This window comes from Leptonychotes weddellii, chromosome 4 (genome assembly GCF_054177405.1).
Source record: "Leptonychotes weddellii isolate Sample4059 chromosome 4, ASM5417740v2, whole genome shotgun sequence".
Classification (NCBI taxonomy): Eukaryota; Metazoa; Chordata; class Mammalia; order Carnivora; family Phocidae; genus Leptonychotes; species Leptonychotes weddellii.
In genome coordinates this window covers 49,738,451-49,757,980 of record NC_138372.1, presented here as the reverse complement: position 1 = coordinate 49,757,980, position 19,530 = coordinate 49,738,451, and the positions used below count along the sequence as shown (strand labels likewise).

The following is a 19,530-nucleotide window of genomic DNA, read 5'->3' as shown; positions in this document are numbered from 1 at the left end:
GGGCGCCTGGGTGGCTCAGTCGTTAAGCGTCTGCCTTCGGCTCAGGTCCTGGTCCCAGGGTCCTGGGATCGAGCCCCGCGTCGGGCTCCCTGCTCCGCGGGAAGCCTGCTTCTCCCTCTCCCACTCCCCCTGCTTGTGTTCCCTCTCTTGCTGTATCTCTCTCTGTCAAATAAATAAAATCTTTAAAAAAAAAAAAAAAGAGTATGTGTTCCTTGTTGGTCTTTTCTTTCCTGGAAACAAACAAACAAACTTTGCTTGACTTTTCAAGGAAATAATTTCATGAGAAAAGTTTTATTCTTCTTCTCTAAGTTTGGGGCAAGTACATTCACACTTCTTTTGCACACCTCTGACACCTAGCTTCATGATGAGCACGGCAAACATGTGATGACTGATAGATTCCTCTGACTTGGAAGTGTGTGCTCTGCTTGAGCAGGCTGTATGCAGTTCCTTCAAATAGCATAGGAAGAAAGAAGTCATGTAATTCTTCAAATATTATATATAATTTTCTTCATCAAAGTAGGCTCACAGGCATTCACTCATACTGTTTGTTCTATGGCTAAAGTCTCAAGGGAAGGATAATGTCTACAGCACAGAAAAAACATGAATGCACTTTTGAAAGTTTGAGAGTTTATATTCCAGCTAAATAAAAGTCGTTGATTGAAGTGAATTTTTTGTTTGTTTGTTTTGCCGTCTGTACCTCAGTGACAATCAGTAAAAGATAATGTATTTGAATTTTTGTGATATTCAAATTTTACTCGTTTCTTATCTTCATCAGGGACCTGATCTCTTTTTTTCTCATGTTGGCTTTGGTAATTTTAGTATGCGTGCTGCCGAAGCGAGCACTGTTGCTTTGGTAATTAATGCAAAGGGCCGTCTCTGAGCTAAAAAAAAGTATCCTTTACAACAGAATTACAGATAGGATTGGAACTTAATGGTTGTCAAAATTAGCTCTTCAACAGAACATTAGCTTCTATAAAGTGTTTAACAGTGACGAATACACTCTATCAGGCTTTATACATTTTTTAACTATTATTTCAAAAAACAAACAAGTATTTGCTCAATTTCTGGAAATGTTTACAAGTCTATAACTTAGCTTCTAATATGATTGCCATGGAAGCCAGCACGGTTTTAGGTTAAGCCCATAATCCTACCTGCTAAACATACTAAATGTAGGTATGGCCTGCTTTAGGGAATCATGTAGCATACATATATATAACACAAAAAAGTTGAGAAGTAAATTTACTATAAGAATAATAATTCTCATGGCTAAGAAGATTTCCCACAGGATTCCTTAAAACTAGTTTCTCTAGTGCATTTAAGTGATTGTTTATATATAATTAATTGACATCGGTGTAATTGAAAATGTAGAGTGCAATTTTATTTTCTCACCTGAATTTACTGTTAGCTGTAGTTCAATAAGAAAAATAGGTGTAGATAAAGTAAATTAAAAAATATGTAAGAAAGTGAGGTCAATTGGAAAAAAGATAAATTTGCATTTAACTCTGAAGGAGTTATATAAAAATAGATAAATCTTTATCACAATAGAGGGCTTACAAGGATACTCTACGTAGGTTTCTAAGCTTTTAGCTGTTGAACCTTGAAAACATTTTACCACTTAAAATTCAACAGTCTAATTGTGAAGTTCCATTTTCATCATTGCAAATTCCCATCTAAGAGTTGACTTAGCCATTGGGTTACCTCAAAGATTACAGATAAACACAAATAGACTCTTCTGGGCTTAGTAGCACTTGCCTGAAATTTTTTCCTCCAAAAATAGAATATAACTCTACCTCTGTGGAAGTCCCCAGTCTCTGCCTCCAGGCTGGCCCCACACAATGGCTTCCATCTTTCTGGCTTTAAGACTTTTAATGGTTGGTTTCTCACAGCTTTCAGGATAAAGTTATAGCTCCTATGAGGGTTTATGCAGCCAACCCTGTTTGTCTTGAGTGTTTGTCTCAAGCAATCATTTCCCTTCTTAAGATTTGAAACACCCACAGTTTTTCCCAAAATGAGTCATGTTAAGCTATGTTATGCCTGGAAGGTCTTTCTTCTTATTCTCTGTCTAGTTATGGCCTACTCATCCATCTGAATTGTAGTTATGGGTCTCCTTCTTTATGCCCCAATCTGATATAGATATACCCAAAGCAGGCTTTGCACACATATATTATTGTTATTAACACACTGATTTATAATCCTTGATTTATTTGTGGCTTTACTCTGATGGTTGCACAACTTTGGATCCCAGAAGCCTAGCACAGAATCTAGCATTATAGTAAAGTGCTAAGTAAATGTATGTTCAATTTCAATAGGTAAGTGGAATTTTTCAGAAAGTTGATTTGAACAGCGTATCATTACTTTAAAAAACCTGGATTTTTAATGAAATGTTAACCAACTTAAAAATAACCTTAAGGTAATGAGATGAGGAGTTAAAGAGGCTAATTTTATTGAGTTGATTCTTTGAACCAGGCATTGTGCTAAGTACTTTTACATTTCATTTAAATATCACCATCAGACACATAACATCTATATTATTTTTCATATTTCATGTTTAAAATGAACTAAGTATTTACTGAGTTATTCATATGTGCCAGTAACTTTGTTTGGGTGATTCACATCACATCATTTAATTTTCACAATATTTCTTTTTTTTTTTAAAGATTTTATTTATTTATTTGAGAGAGAATGAGAGAGAGAGAGCATATGAGAGGGGGGAGGGTCAGAGGGAGAAGCAGACCCCCTGCTGAGCAAGGAGCCCGATATGGGACTCGATCCCGGGACTCCAGGATCATGACCTGAGCCGAAGGCAGTTGCTTAACCAACTGAGCCACCCAGGCGCCCCTGATTTTCACAATATTTCAAGAGAAGCATTACAATTTCACTTACAAACAAGAAAATTAGCACTCAGACTTGACAAGGTCAGACAGTTGGTAAACAATGAAGCTGGGATTTTCACTCACAGTGATCTGGTACTCTAGGCAGTGTTTGCTTCATGGAAACATCACATCACCCAAACTGTTTTCCAGAGGTCCATGAAGATATTAATAGGTAGTTCACTTCCCCAAAGGTTTTATGGTTACATAAGTTTAAATTACTTTTTCCTTTTTAAAACATAACTTCTTTTTAGTTGTACATCACAGCTCTGAAACCATCAGGAGAATTTCTTAACTGTCTAACCAAGTGTTTTCCAGTTTTCAGAAACCATCTCCTTTTTATTTTTTTTACAAACCACTAAAGTTCTAACCCAGGACTGCCTTCAGTTAAAGTTATATCAAAATGCAATAAAAGGTGTTCTTTTTTGACCCAATTCTCTCTTGAATTCCATTTTTTTAATTTATTTATTTGACAGAGAGAGAGAGCACAAGCAGGGGAAGCAGCAGGCAGAGGGAGAGGGTGAGGGAGAAGCAGGCTCCCAGATGAGCAGGGAGCCTGATGTGGGGCTCGATCCCAGGACCCTGGGATCATGTCCTGAGCTGAAGGCAGACACTTAACTGACTGAACCACCCAGGTACCACTTGAATTCCATTTTTGATGGGAAGAGTAAAAATTCTAAGTTTCTTTTCCTTTCACGTCCCCCATATTTTCAACTGATCCTAGAAAAAAGTGTAATCAGGAAAAATTGTGGTCTGATTCTTGAGAACTAATTATATTCAAAATTAAGAGTAAGAGTACTTTGATTTTCTGATTTACTCATCAACACCCAAAGTATTTGTTGAATGAACTGTCAGAAGCCTGTGCTATGCATATGCAAAAAAAATTATGGCAGCCGTAATTTCTGCCCTTTTAGAAGCACTGGCATTCAGAGCAGTTAGAAAGTTCAATAATCCTCAAACAAGCAGTGCCTATGTTTAAAATGTATGCTCACATTCCAGTTTTGATGCATATGTAAATCTGGGACTATGCGGTGACACAAGGGTAAATCCACACAAATCATTGTTTGGTTCTAGTTTATGTCATCCATTGTCTCCCACCTACCCATAATTCCGAGTTCCTCACTGTCTTAACTCTCAAAATGAAGACACAGTTCACAGACAATAGAAATATTTAAACAATGCAAAGTATTTACATCTCTCACATAGCTCTAAAAAAAAAAGAATAAAAAAAATACTCAACTATTCACTAAGCACATAAAAATAAATATTGGAGAGTGGTTAAAAAATCTTTACAATTTACAGTAACTGCTCATTAGCTTATATTTCTTTTTTGTAAGAGTCTAATATAGAAAAGCTTTTTAAAAATAGTCTTAATCCAAGTTGAGGAAAATTTCAAGTCAAGAAAAATAAATATTATTCACAAATATTACCCTGGCCTGAGGAATCAGTTTATTCATAAAGAAAAACTCCACTCAATGCATGATCTACTTCTAGAATTTAAAAAAAGATAATCTAAAGAACTTTTAATATATGAATACATTCCAGTACTGTTCATAAAAAATCATCGAATTTTATGAAGCATAACATGGTCTTTTTACATATCTTTAATTTCTTATGATTAAAATATGAAACCATATCCCAGCCCTGTCCCTGAACTGTCAGATAAAGTTTGTTTTTCATAGCATTTACAACACCTACCATATCCATGAATGTCGCCGGGGAAGAAGCAAATCACTAACATGCAACATCCTGAGGAACTGGTGCTCTATCAATATCCCACCACTCGGGAACTTAGTTTATTTTCATTAATTTCCTTGTGTTCTTGCTGCCACATAGTTATTGCTTAGCTCCTTGTCCTTTGATTTTTCTTTCCGAAGGCATGCCACTTCCCACTGCAGAGTAGATATCATTTTCAGTACGAATGCAAATGACTTAGCAATCAACATGTAAGCATTCAACTGGAACATCATCAGTAGTTTCCTTTAGATATCAAATGAGAAAATCGATTTGCAGTCAAATCTGAACAATAGCTCCCATGGTGTGTGTAGCATTTCTTCCAATTTACCTCAGAAAAGGGAAGAATTTGAGTTTCCAAAACTGTTGAAAAATCTCCCTTTAAAAGTATTCTCTGTTTTCTCTCTCATTTTGCATTTTCTCCTCCATGCCTGGTGATATGACAACATGTTTTCGGGTTTTCTGTTAACTGAAATAGTGATCAGATTAACCAAATAAAATTCTCTCTCCTTCTACCTTTTGTATCGTGTTTGGAGCTATCAAACCTCTTGTCTGACTCGTTCTGCCTTGTTTAGTCCATTCGGAGCACGATGAAAGAACACCTAACACACGGGGTCAGATTTCCTGAATGACATATGTTAGACCACAACAAAGGAGAAAACCCCGGAGAGATTATAAGTCCTTTTCATCACAGGAGATTACAGAGTACAGAAAATGTCTGTGTTACACAAAGAAATAACAGTGTGACTGGAATAATGAATTCAACTATGCCCAGGTTTGGGACCAATACCCCTGACTGCTCTGAACATGCTGGTATGTGTTTAAACTTCCACCACTGGCCCAGGAAGAGTGGCCTCTAAGCAGATACAATAGCCCCTGAAGGCCATTGAGATCATCATTAATACAGCACAGCAGTAACAGGTTCAAAGATCCTCAGATCCCTGAAGAACTAAAGGCATATCCCAGTGTGACAAATTATACCCCAAAGACACTCAACAGAGAGGACAAGGGTCTCAGCCTTCTGAACCTCTGAGTAGAATGTGATCATTGCTTTGGCTCTCACTGACAAACACCAGTTTACATCAAATGAGAACACATGTCTGAATGGCTTCCCCTTTGTCGCTTGTTTTAGGACTTAAGTCTTATTTATCACCCTTCTGGATCCTTATCATCATGTACTTTAATTGGATCTGTGCTCCTAGAAGGGATACCTGGTTTCTCTATTTCAGATCTGCCTTCACATTTCAACCTTCAACACCTCACAGTGTCTCAGAGAAGCCGACTCATTTTATGCAATGGTAGCGACGGGTGTTAAAAAAAAAAAAGTACACAGACCATCAAAACTTAAATATGAAAACCAGTTTGTTTTAATTGGACTTCCTCTTGTATGTCCCTCTACAGTCTATTTTCAAAATAGCAACCAGGGTAATCCTTTAAAAACCTAACTGAGGTCACATCATTCATTGGCTGAACACCTAATTGGTCCCCATTGCATTCACGTGAGAGCCAAAATCCTTACAATAATCTATGAGTCCTTACAATAATCAGGGAGATGATGAAGATTATAATCTTCATCATTTCCCTGACCCCACTGCTCATTAGGCACCCCTTCCTCACTCTATGTAAGCTGCAGTGGCCCTTTACTGTTTCTAGAACACGCCAGGCATGCTTCTGCCTCTGGAATTTTTCAGTGGATATTCTCTCAACTTAAAAATGCTCTTCCCCAGTTTGCTCCATGGCTTTTTCCCACACTTAAGTCACCGCTCTAAATGTCACCTTGTTATTGAGGGCTGCCCAGATCACCCCTACTCTACTCCAGCACTCTCAAAAGAGTGTTTTGTTATTCCTTGTTCCTGGCTTTGTTATCTTTGCACACAGCACTTATCACCTCTTAGCATATATCATTTATATATTGTCTGTATGAACTATATCTTCCCACTAGCATATGACTCCATGAGAAAAAAGGTTCCTGTATTTTCTCCACTGCCTTACTGTCAGTGCCTACTTTCATGCCAAGCATAAGGTAGGTACTCAATAAATATTTTTTGAAAAATTAATTCATTAATTAATAAAAACAAAGTCCTGTCCATATGCTTACAGCTAAAAAGAAAGAAGATAGTTGGCCTAGTTTATAATTCAGTAAGAGTATTTTCATGAGAATATTTTGGGTCAGGATGAATGTGTAAGTACCTCTCCCATAGGAAAAGGCTTTATTTTCCCTTGTGGTTTAGAGAGCAATATAATTGTTGATAAGCATTAAACAGAAAAGAGGGGGCCATTAGTGAATGTGGTTCATTTAATCCAAGCAGGCAACGTGATGCTTTTTGGGGAAGCTAATAAAGGACTGCTTTTAGATTATGAAGCAAATATAAAATTAGCAAAGCCTATCTGGGAAGACTCGATAAGGAGAATTTTTAAAGATGGCATGTGGCTAAATTACCACAACAACCACAGCAAGGAACTATGCTTTTACTCTTAGAAACAGAAAAGGAGGCACATTATGTTATTTTTCAATTCCATAGGAGTATCAAAAAGTTTAAGCTTCTTCTTTTTTAAATAACAGCTTTAATTCATTGAGCTATAATCCATATGCTGTAATACTCAACTTTATAAGGTATCCAATTCAATACTTTTTACTATACTCGCACTTGTGCAACCATCACTGCTACCCAATTTTTAAACATTTTCATCACCCCCAAAAGAAAACCCATCTTCATTTACCCCTCCCCTAGCCCATGGAAACCACTGACCTACATTCTGTTTCTATGGATTTGCCCATTCTGATCATTTCATAGACACATAACCATACAATACATGGCTTCTTTCACCACATTTTCAAGGTTCATCCATGTTGCAGCATGGATCAGTACTTCATTCCTTTCTATTGCCAAATAACATTCCATTTTATGGATCTATCACATTTTGTTTATGTTGATTGTCATGAGTGGTTTCCACTTTTCGGCTATTATATGAACAATGTTTCTATACAAGTTTTTGTGTGGATGGGTTTTCACTTTTCCTGGATATATACCTAGGAGTGAAATTGCTGGATTATATGGTAGCCCCATGTTTTACATTTTGAGGAACTGCCAAACTGTTTCCAAAGTGGCTGCACCATTTTACAACATCATCAACAATGTGTGAGGGTTCCAATTTCTCTTCATCCTATCCAACATTTGTTATTGTCTGCCTTTTACATTATAGTCATCTTAGTGGGTATGAAGTGGTATCTCATTGTGGTTTTGATTTGCATTTCCCAAATGGCTAATGATGTTGAGCATATTTTCATGTGGTTATTGGCCATTTGTATGTTTTCTTTGGAGAAATGTCTATTCAAATTCTTTGCCCATTTTTAATTGTATTATTTGGCTTTTTATTGTTGAGTTGTAAGAGTTCTCTATATATTCTGAAAGTAAAGTCCCTTACAAATATTTTCTCTCATTCTAATGGTTGTCTTTTCACTTTTTCCTGGTGTCCACGGAAGCACACAAGTTTTTGATCTTAATGAAACCCAAGAACACAGTCAATAAGATATAGTGGTAGTGCGTGGATTGAAATATAAGTTAAAGAAACAGCCTGAGAAACACAGCTTGCTCAAGGTCACTCATCTAAAGATCCCAGAATCAAAGCCCAAACCTAAGTCCTCTGACTCTATTATTTCATGTGTAGTGTGTCCTACTGCCTATAACAGATATTGTTGGTCTTTTCATAAGAGCTGAACTACTAATAGCAGAAATTCCTCCAGATAGGGAAAAAAGATTATACATATGGCATACATTACTCTAGGATAATGTCTACAAAATGGTTCTCTTTTGGATTTCTATTAAAGCATGTGTCACTGATGGAGTGAATCCTGGCTTTCAACTGAGAAGTCTGGGCAACATCAGGAAATAAATAGAAGGAAAACAATGGCAGAGACTTACATACTTATAGACAAACACATCTCAGGATTTGTGCCTAAAGCTCATGAAGTGGAAAAGCAACAGGGAATAATTGTTATCTGAGAGCACAAAGACACATAGGCTGTCTATCAACAGCTAACAGCATGAGAGACACAAAACAACTTCGCCTGAGCAGTCTGTTTCATTTGGTAATAAGTCACGCACCAGGGCTGAGTAGAGACCTTCCACAGGCTGGCGCTGATTATCTGAAGTGTGATGGGCAGCTAGATAGCCTTTAAGTACTTAAACAGGGCAGCCCTTATTTTATTTCACTAATTTTAACCTCATTAGTTTTAAATGACATTTAAAAAGTTATTTTGCTCAAAACACTATTTCAAAAAGATAAATGCACCCCTATGTTAACTGTAGCATATTTACAATCGCCAAATTATGGAAGCAGCCTAAGTGTCCATGGACAGATGAATGGATAAAGAATATATATATATATATTCACTCTGTCTAATAGATTATTATTAAGGCATAAAAAAGAACGAAATCTAGCCATTTGCAACAACATGGATGGAGCTAGAGAGTATAATGCTAAGCAAAGTAAGTCAGTCAGAGAAAGACAAATACTATATGATTTCACTCATATGTGGAATTTAAGAAATGAAAAAAATGAGCACAGGAAAAAAAAGAAAAAGACAAACCAAGAAATAGATTCTTAACTATAGAGAACAAACTGGTTACCAGAGAAAAGGGGGGTGGGTGGATGGGTGAAATAAGTAGTGAGGATTAAAGAATGCACTTATGATGAACACTGAGTAATGTATAGAATTGTTGAAACACTGTATGGTACACTTGAAACTAATATAACACTGTGTGTTAACTATACTGGAATTAAAAAAACAGTACAAACAAAAGAAAGTAAAAATTATTTTGCTCAGGAACAATTTTACATGCTAAATGTGAAATAAGTCATTAAAGTACTCTATAATAAATGTGTCTCTGAATAAAATCTTATGGGATGAAGAATTTGAAAAGTTATTTCCAAGCCATCTCCTTACATAAGTATTTCTTAGATATAAAAAATTAAAATCTATACTTTCTGACTTAGAAATAATAAAAACAGTACTAATGATTAACAGTAGTAAAAAGACATTACTCTTACTTATTACTATTATTAATAATAGTAATAATAGTAGTAGTATTAAAATAACAGTGATAGGTGATTAATAATAGCACTAATAATTACTTTTATACAGTACTGTGGAATTTCCAAAGTGCTATCACATATATCATTGCATTTAATCCCTATCACAATCTTCTGGGAAGAGTATCCTTATCTCCATTTTATAGATAAAGGAATCGAAGTCCAGATTCAGTCTCAACAATCATCAGTATATCAGATACTATGCCAGATATTGTTACCCATGCAGTATTAGCTACCACTCACAACACTTTTTGAGAAAAGTATTGTTAATTCCATGCTTCAGATCAGTCTCTGGGAGAATTACAAATTGCCCAACCCTATAGCTAGTAGGAGGCAGTGAAGGAATTTGAGCAGAGTTCTTTGTAGTCTAAGATAGTGCTCTTCTAGTAAGAAACGATAGTTCCTGAGATAATGTTTATAAATGAAACTATGTTTGACAAAAAGTTGTCATGGTAGTTATGTGGATGGGAAGTTGTATTTTGTTTCTGAGACTCAATAAGAAAAACAACGACAATAGAAATAGTTCACATTCATTGAACACTTACTATATCTCAAACATTGAGTTAAGTAAGCACTTTGAGCTTGCTGTTATTTAATCCTATAAACAACCCTATATTATTATCTCAACTTAGGATATTGAAAACTAAAACTAAGAAAAGTTCCGTAAACTATCCACGACCATACGATGGCTGATTGAGTTCAAATCACATTGAATTGGGTCTTTTGTTTTTTACAGAGAGAAACACAGTAGATAACCCATCAATCTATTATCCTAATGACTCCTAATCCTTAACCCATTTTTCAGTTTATCTAAGGTCAGACACCACGTCATCGATACACTGTAATCAGAAACCAGCATAGACTGGGCAGCAAGCTGAGTCCACAGTCATGGAACAGAGAGAAGCTAGCTGGTTTACCCAAGATCTCATGCATACTTTAACAAAATTTACCAGCTCTTTTAGATACTAGTCCCAGATGACGTGTCAGCAGACTATAAAACAGCCTCTCTCCCTTTCTTGGAAGCCATAGACTACTAGATTCTATGTGTGTGTGGGTCACGAGATTGGCAGAGCAAAGTAGGCAAGCCCATGAACCTGTGAAGAACCAAAGAACCACCAAAGAACCTTGTGAAGGCATAGCTTGTCCTGTGTATTAGTTTTCAATCAGAGATAAAGTGAGAGGGCAGAAAATCCCTGGAGACTCAAGGCACCTCAGCACTGACCACTTTGTACTACAAAAGTTTGGAACTTCTAAAGACCCCCATACATAAACACTGAACAGAGCACTTTTTTTCTTCAATAGTCAAAAGCTTTGGGGTTAAAACTAGAGCCATTTCTGCACCACAGACATGCCATAGCCAGCTCGGTGAGCACTCCGCCTGCTCCCCTATTCTTTGCTGTAGCAGCAGCCCTGCCACAGCTGACAGGCACATGCAGCCCACACATGGGACATCCTTTAAATGATTGGATCTGATGGTCAGGGGGAATTGCACTTTTGGCCCCATGGGCCATCTCCTACACAAGCCCACTCCTTCAAGACTGAAAGAGGTAGTAGTTTCACTGATTACATAAAAACAAACATAGAGTATCAGGAAAAATGAGGAGAAGAGAAATATGTTCTGAACAAAAGAACAAGATAAAAACCTCAGACAAAACCCTTAATGAAACAGACAGTCTACCTGATAAAGAGTTCGAAGTAAGGGTCATAGAGATACATACCAAACTTGGGAGAAGAATGGATAAACACAGTGAAAACTTCAACAAAAAGACAGAAAGTATAAGAAACTACCAAACAGAAGTCACAGAGCTAAAAAATACAATAAGTAAACCAAAAAATACACTGGAGGGCTTCAACAGTGGAATGGATGAAGCAGAAGAATGGATAAGTAAGCTGGAAGATAAAACAATGGAACTCACCTAGATAGAGCAATAAAAAGAAAAAAAACTATTTTAAAAAGTAAATATACCTTAAGGGACATATAGGACAACATCAAGTGGAATAACATCTGCACTATAGAAGTCCCAGAAGGAAAAGAGAGAGAGAGAGAGATTTATTTGAAGAAATAATGGCTGACATTTTCACCAACCTGGTAAAGAAAATGGACATCCAGGTCCAAGAAACCCAGAAAGTTCTAAAGTAGATGAATCCAAATAGATCCACACTAAGAAACATTATAATTAAAATGTCAAAAGTTAAAGATAAAGAGAGAATCTTAAAGCAGCAAGAAAAAAGCAATGTGCTGTTTACAGGGGAAATGCCATTAGGCCAACAAATTTTAAAGCAGAAACTTTGCAAGCCAGAAGGAAGTAGCCTGACATACTCAAAGTCACGGTGAAAGACAAAAATTTCTAGTAAAGAATGCTGTACCTAGCCATGTTATCATTCAGATTGGAAGGAGAAAAAAAGAGTTTTTCCAGATAAGCAAAAGCTAAAGGAGTTCATCACTACTAAACCACTCTTATAACAAATATTAAAGGGAATTCTTTAAGCTGAGAAGAAATGGCAGTAATTAAAAACAAACAAAACATACTGGAAAAGATAATATACAGTAAAAGTAGTGGATTAATAGCTTTATGAAGCTAACAAATACTAAAAGACAAAGGTAATAAACTTAACTAAAGTACAATAATTATTTAAGGGATACATAAAATAAAAAATGTAAAATGTGGCACCAAAACTTAAAACATAGGAGAGGGATAAAAATTTAGAGTTTGGGAATGGGTTCAAACTAAAGTTGTTACCAACTTAAAATAGACTGCTATATACATAGGACAATATATATGAACATCACAGTAATCACAAAGCAGAAGCTTACAGCAAATGCACAGAAGAAAATGAGAAAGAAATCTAAACATAACACTAAAGAAAGTTATTACACCAGAAGGAAAGAGGGAAAAAGAAGAACAAACAGAATAACCACAAAACAGAAAACAATAAGAAAAATGGCAATACATATATAACTATCAATAATTACTTTAAACATAAATGAACTAAATCTCCAATCAAAAAACACAGAATGGCTGAAAGGATTTAAAAACAACAACAATAACAAGACTCATCTATACGCTGCCTACAAGAGACTCACTTCAGAAGTAAGGGCACAATGACTGAAAGTGAAGGGATAGAAAAAACATTTCATGCAAATGGAAACAAAAAGAAACCTGGTGTAGCTATACTCATATCAGACAAAACAGACCTTAAAACACTGACTGTAATAAAAGACAAAGGGCATTATACAATGATAAAATGATCAAGTCAGCAAAAAGATATAACACTTATAAATCTATATGCACCTAACATAGAAGTATCAGAGTATATAAAGCAAATATTAAGAGACCTAAAGGGAGAAATTGACAGCAATACAACAATAGTAGGAGATTTTAGGGGCGCCTGGGTGGCTCAGTTGTTAAGCATCTGCCTTCGGCTCAGGTCATGATCCCAGGGTCCTGGGATCGAGCCCCACATCGGGCTCTCTGCTCAGCGGGGAGCCTGCTTCTCCCTCTCCCACTCCCCCTGCTTGTGTTCCCTCTCTCGCTGTGTTTCTCTCTGTCAAATAAATAAATAAAATCTTTAAAAAAAAAAAAAATAGTAGGAGATTTTAATACTCCCACTTACTTCAATGGATAGATCATCCAGACAGAAAATCAATAAGGGAAACTTAGCCTTAAATGACACATTACATCAGATGGATTTAATAGATATATACAGAACCTTCCATCCAAAAGCGGCATAATATTCATTCTTCTCAAGTGCACACAGAATATTCTCCAGGATAAATTACAATTTAGGGCATAAAATAAGTCTCAATAAATTCAAGAAGACTGAAAGATATTAAGTATCTTTTGCAACCACAATGGTATGAAACTAGAAATCAGTTATAAGAAAACTGGAAAAACTACAAAAATATGGAGATTAAACAACATGCTACTGAACAACCAATGGTCATCAAATAAATGAGAAATCAAATGAGAAATCAAAACATACCTAGAGACAAATGAAAACAGAAACACGACATACCAAAACCTATGGGGTGCAGCAAAAGCAGTTTTAAGAGTGAAGTTTATAGCAATACAGGCCTCCCCCAAGAAAGAAAAATCTCAAACAACCTAACATTATACCTAGAGGAACTAGAAAAAAGAACAAGCAAAAGCCAAAGTTAGTAGAAGGAAGAAAATTAAAAAAAGATCAGAGCAGAAATAAATGAAATAGAGACTAAAAAGACAATAAAAAAGGTCAATGAAACTAAAAGCGGGTTCCTTAAAAAGATAAACAAAATTTACAAACTTTTACCTAGACTTATCAAGAAAAAGAGAGCTCAAGTAAATAAAATCAGAAACAAAAGAGAAGCTACAACTGATACCATGTAAATACAAAAGATCATAAGAACAACATACATGAAAAAATTAGAAGACAACCTAAAGTAAGTGGATAAATTCCAAAAAACATACAATCTTCCAGGACAGAATTATGAAGAAATAGAAAACCTGAATAGATCAATTACTACTAAGAAGATTAAGTCAGTAATCAAATACCTCCCAACAAACAAAATTCCAGGACCAGACAAATTCACTGGTGAATTCTATCAAACATTCAAAAATTTGATACCTATCCTTTTCAAACTCTTCCAAAAAATTGGAAGAGGAGGGAATGCTTTCAAACTCATTTTAAAAGGCCAGCATTACCCTGATACCAAAACCAGACAAAGACACCACACACACAAAAAGAGAAAATTAAAACTAGAGCCATTTGATGAATACCTACTTGACACTGATAAATTTTACCCACACTGGAAGTGATGATTGTCAAGGGCTTTATATGGCTTCTTCCTAAGAAGCTTGTAATTTTGAAACCCTTAACTCCACTGTAAAGATAATGGAACTAAAGATCCAAGAGATTAAGTTACCTACTCAAGGTCACAAAACTAGTGGGTGAACTTGGATTCCAGCCCAGATATACTTGGCTCTGAAGCCCTTGTTCCTTGCACTCTCCAAAGCCTGAATAGAATGTCAGTCCCACCACTAATTAGTTGTGTGTCCCAGGATAAATCATTTATACCAGCAAGCCTCAGTACCTTCACGTTTAAATGCAAACTGTAATAGAGCTGCTATAATGATAAAACATAAAGAGGTAAAATATAAACAATACTACTACTAACCTCACAGGTTGGTTAGGTAGATATCTTAAATAGGTCATTTGCATAAAAGCATCTGGTAAACAATAAAATACTACAAAATATGAATTTAAAAATAATTGAAACTTCTGTAGAAAGGAGATTCTAAAAAGATGAATTGAAAAAAATAAAGCTGAATTGAGTATCTTATTCAAAGAATGGAGCGTTAAAACAGAAATGCATTGAGAGTAAGATTATCCTTTAGATTTGGGCAAGTGTCAAAAGACATCCACAGGGAGCAATTTCCCTGCACCCAGTCTAAGAACACATTCCAAAGAAAACAAAGGCCAGTCTGTGTGTATGTGTGTGTGTTTCTGTTCAGGTTTGCATGCCTGTGCCTGTTTGTGCATGTCGGTGCTGAAATGTGCTTCACTGTACCGATTTTCTCTCTCAATGTGATCATCTATAGAGCTCCAGATGTTCTGTAGGAGTTGCTGAGCACCTAATTGGAATGCCAAAAGAAAGGTGCTTATAGCATGTTTCCAAAATAATGTGTTTCCGAGATTTGGGAGTATATACCATAATTTTCAATGAAAAAAAACCCCGTCTTTTCATCTTTCAGAAGATGGTTGTTTCTGGATGTTTTTTAATTCCTTCCTGACAGTGCACACACATCCTTCAGGATAGAACTCTGATCTGTAAATAATAACATATTGATGCTCTGACAGTGCCACTCTGGAGTTATTGTTGCAGGGCAGGAAGCCAACTTGGCTCCTGATCATGAAATCTGACTGAAGTGCCTCCTCTTGATGGCTCTTTGGTTTTTGTATGTGAATAAATCTTAGAGGCACAGTCATATAATTAGATCTTCAGAGGCACTAAGAATCAATTTGACTTTAGAAAACTTTCCATGAAAAAAAAAGGATCTTGGAGGTCATTGAGTCCAACTTGGTCATTTTACAAATAAGAAACTAAAGCAGATGCTTCTGTGGGGTCACTTGGCTAGCTAGAATTTTTTTTCTAAAACTATATTAGATACTTGTCTCCATTAAAACACAAACAAATACAACAAGAACAACAAAAAGCCTAAGCCGGTTGTGTCATGTTTAACTGTGTGCTGAGTGCTAACTCCTTTAGAGGGGTGGAAAGGAGTGATAGAACAGTGGTGGTAGTTAGAAGCCCACAGACCTGAAAATTCAAGTTTCATTGCCACTTAACAGGTAACAAGTAATTTAACTTCTCTGTACCTTGGAGTTTATATCTATAAAATGGAGATAATACACTGTACTATTTAAGGCTCCTGTAATTACAAGTCCCAAATATCCAAATAAAAGAGACATAAGTAAAAAAGAGTAAAGTATTGGCTCATATAATGAAGCCATTGGAACAACTGAAAGAGTAGAAATAGTGCCAACTTCAAGGAAGGCTAAAGAGAAAGACTCAAATGCCTCTATTGACTCTATTCTTTACACGTCAAGTAATTCTCTAAGTCTCTCTCCTCCTAGTGGGACATGGTCATAGGCCATGACATATATAGCCTTATGATTAGAAGGAAAAACACTTTTCCTCTTTAGCGCTCACTGTAAAACTCCTGTGAAAGAACTTTGATTGGGTCTTCTTTGGCCACGTGATAACATCTCTGGCCAGCAGGTGGGGAGCTATATGCAAAGATCTTATTAAAACATCCAGTGTTTAATGAGAAGAGGTATTTTCCAGAAGATGGAGGCTATTCAGGACAGAATTATAAATGTCTGCTAAAAATGCCTACCTCAGGAATGTAAATATCACATGAGATAACAGACTTAAAACGTTGGACACGTAGTGAGTGCACAACAAATGGCAGCTGCCCTACCCTACTATAAATCTTCTTGAACTAATTTTGCATGTCTTCCAGGCAAGGGTGGGGGAAACAATGAACTCTTGGGTAACAAAGACAGGAAAAGTGAACGTTTTTAAGGTAATTCTACAGAAGAAAAGAGAACACAACCCTAGTGCCCCAGGCCCTGGGACAACCAGGCAGAACCTTCAAGATTATTTAAGTCTGTGTCCAAGATCCTATTACCCATGATAATGATACTTTATATGGAGATTATCTGAAGTGGCTTTAATAAACTTGCTTTTCTTTCACTCTTTTGGTTTCCCTGGGTCAAAATTTAAAAATCTATTAGTTCCTATTTTTTTAGGGTGGTGTTCCTTTACTACGCTTGGCTCTGTACCTAAATCGACACAATGGAGCATTAGTACGAGAGGACTCTGAGCCAATGGAATGGTGTCCATGTCCCTATCATAAGCCCACACTGCAATTACCCAACCCAGACTGCAATTACCTAATTGTTCTAATATGATACATACCCACTTATCTAGAAGAATCTGAAATTGAGATTCTCAAAATGTTTCTTCAGAATATTCTGGAGATTTCAAAAATATGGAAAGATGATCATGTTTTACTTTGCCTTTGGATCATGGAAAAGACCATTCAGCCTCTAGTCAAAAAACTTATATTCACAACTCATACTCTCATTCAACAAATATCTTTTGGGCAATAATAATACAACACTCTTGAACTTATATTCCAGTGAGGAAAAGAGGGACCATAAAGAATGAAGCAAATATATAATATATTGACAGGTAAGTAAATAAAGAAAAATAAAGTGGGTCAAGGTACAAAAAGATATGGAATGGTAGGAGAGGTATTCCCTTTGAGTAGAATCAGAGGGAATTGAGGGAGTGAATCATGGGAAATGTGATAGAAGAATATTGGAGACAGGGCCAGTAAATGCAAATGCAAATACCCTAAGGTAGAAATAAATTTGGACAGAAAGGTGAGATCTAGATCAAGTAGACCTTACAGGTTCTAGAAAAGACTTTAAGTTTTAATTAGAATAAGAAAAGAATCCCACAGGATAGTTTTACATATAAAAGAAATACTTTCGGGGCGCCTGGGTGGCTCAGTTGGTTAAGCGACTGCCTTCAGCTCAGGTCATGATCCTGGAGTCCCGGGATCGAGTCCCACATCGGGCTCCCTGCTCAGCAGAGAGTCTGCTTCTCCCTCTGACCCTCCTCCCTCTCATGCTCTCTGTCTCTCATTCTCTCTCTCGCAAAAAAAAATAAAAATAAAAATAAAAGAAATACTTTGGTTGCTCTAAGGAAGACAACTACAAAAGGGGAAAGAAAGGAAGCAGAGCCCAGACAGAATTGTATTCCAGAAGCTGAGGTTGGTGATAATGGTGGCTTTGCCTAGATTAGTAGAGGTAAAGACAGTAATAAGTAGTCAGATTCCAGGTATATTTGGAAGGTAGAGTCAACAGGACTTACTGATTGAGGAAATGCTGAGCCTGAAGAAAGAGAGGCATTAAGGATGACATCTAGGTTTTTGGTGAGGGCACCTGGTTGAGTCTAGCACAACTTCCCAGAAAGGATTAGAGCAGGATTTTCCAGGTATCTGCTTTAGGAATGTAAGCCTGAGATGCCTATCTAGAGAGAGTTAAGAAGATTCTTGGATATACAAGTCTGGAGCTTTAGGGAGAGAACTGGGTTGAAGATATAAATGTGGGAATCATCAATTTGCAGAAAATATGGAAAAGCAGGGTCTGGCACCTTGGGAGTGAGTAGACAAAGACAAGATGAGAGACAAGAACTGAGCAGTGGGAAACTTAGGTAGCTGAAAAATTAGTGGAATATATCATGTCTGAAGCCAAATGAAGAAAAATGGTTGAAGGGGGAGGTTCCTAATTACCTTGATAAAAGCATTTTCAGTGGAGTTGTGGGGATAAAAATCAGATCTGAATTAAGTGAGGAAAGAATGTCAGATGAAAAAGTAGAGACAGTGAACACAGCTTTTGGGCTTTGTTGTAAAAGAGAAGACATATAGGGTTTGTTCCTGATGTGGAACTGATGTCCACAGAGTGAATCTTAAGGATGGAGAATGTTTGCACATTGAAGATAATGGTCCAGTGAAGATTGAGAATTAAAGTTTAAATAGGAAAATGAGTGTGAATTTGTTTTATGAGTTAGAAAATGCTATACAAGTTTCAGGTGTTTAATAATTTGATCTTAATGAACATTCACAATCTAACCTCTAATAACCCACATCTCGCAGAACATTTTACTGTGTCCCTTTTATAAATATTTATGATGACATCATAAACACTCTCCTGACTATTTCTTGTTTGTGTTCAACTCATAAGAGATGCTTTGTTAATCACAATAATAGCTATTGAATTTGAAAAAGGATGAAATTGTTCATTTACCAATGAACTCACCCTTTTAGTTTCCTTTCACTCACTCATTCCTACTGGATCTGAAACCAGATAAAAACACAAATGCCATGTTTTAATCCACTCTAACAAGAACATATCAAATGCTTACTACATAGAGGTAATCATAGGTTTTGTGAGATTTACACATTAGTAGATTTATATCATTTAGATATCAAATCTTATCAACCTGTCTCTTAAAGTCATCTTCACTTCATCCCATACTTTGCATTTCTACTGATTCTGCCATGTGAAAAGGCAAGGACATGGAATAGCGTAATGTATTTCACGAATGATGTTGGCTTTGTAGAAGCATGAAGTACAAGAGATTGAGCAGGGGTAAGAAATAAAGCTAAAGTACCATATGATCCAGCAATTGCACTACTGGGTATTTACCCCAAAGATACAAAAGTAGGGATCCGAAAGGGTACGTGCACCCCGATGTTTATAGCAGCAATGTCCACAA

At 36.3% G+C, this 19,530-nt stretch overlaps 1 protein-coding gene across 3 annotated transcripts in view; it reads right to left on the bottom strand.

Moving 5' to 3' along the window:
- PDE4B (phosphodiesterase 4B) overlaps nucleotides 1–19,530 on the bottom strand; it is a 428,537-nt gene that overhangs the window by 183,296 nt on the left and 225,711 nt on the right. Inside the window, exon 1 of one of the 3 annotated variants that reach the window (XM_081818570.1) lies at nucleotides 4,569–4,633. The exons of the other annotated variants lie outside the window; for them this stretch is intronic. Coding sequence (XP_081674696.1) covers nucleotides 4,569–4,618 — 50 coding nt within the window. The 5' untranslated portion in view covers nucleotides 4,619–4,633. Of the gene's footprint in view, nucleotides 1–4,568; nucleotides 4,634–19,530 lie in introns of those variants that run through there. 3 annotated transcript variants of the gene reach the window in all.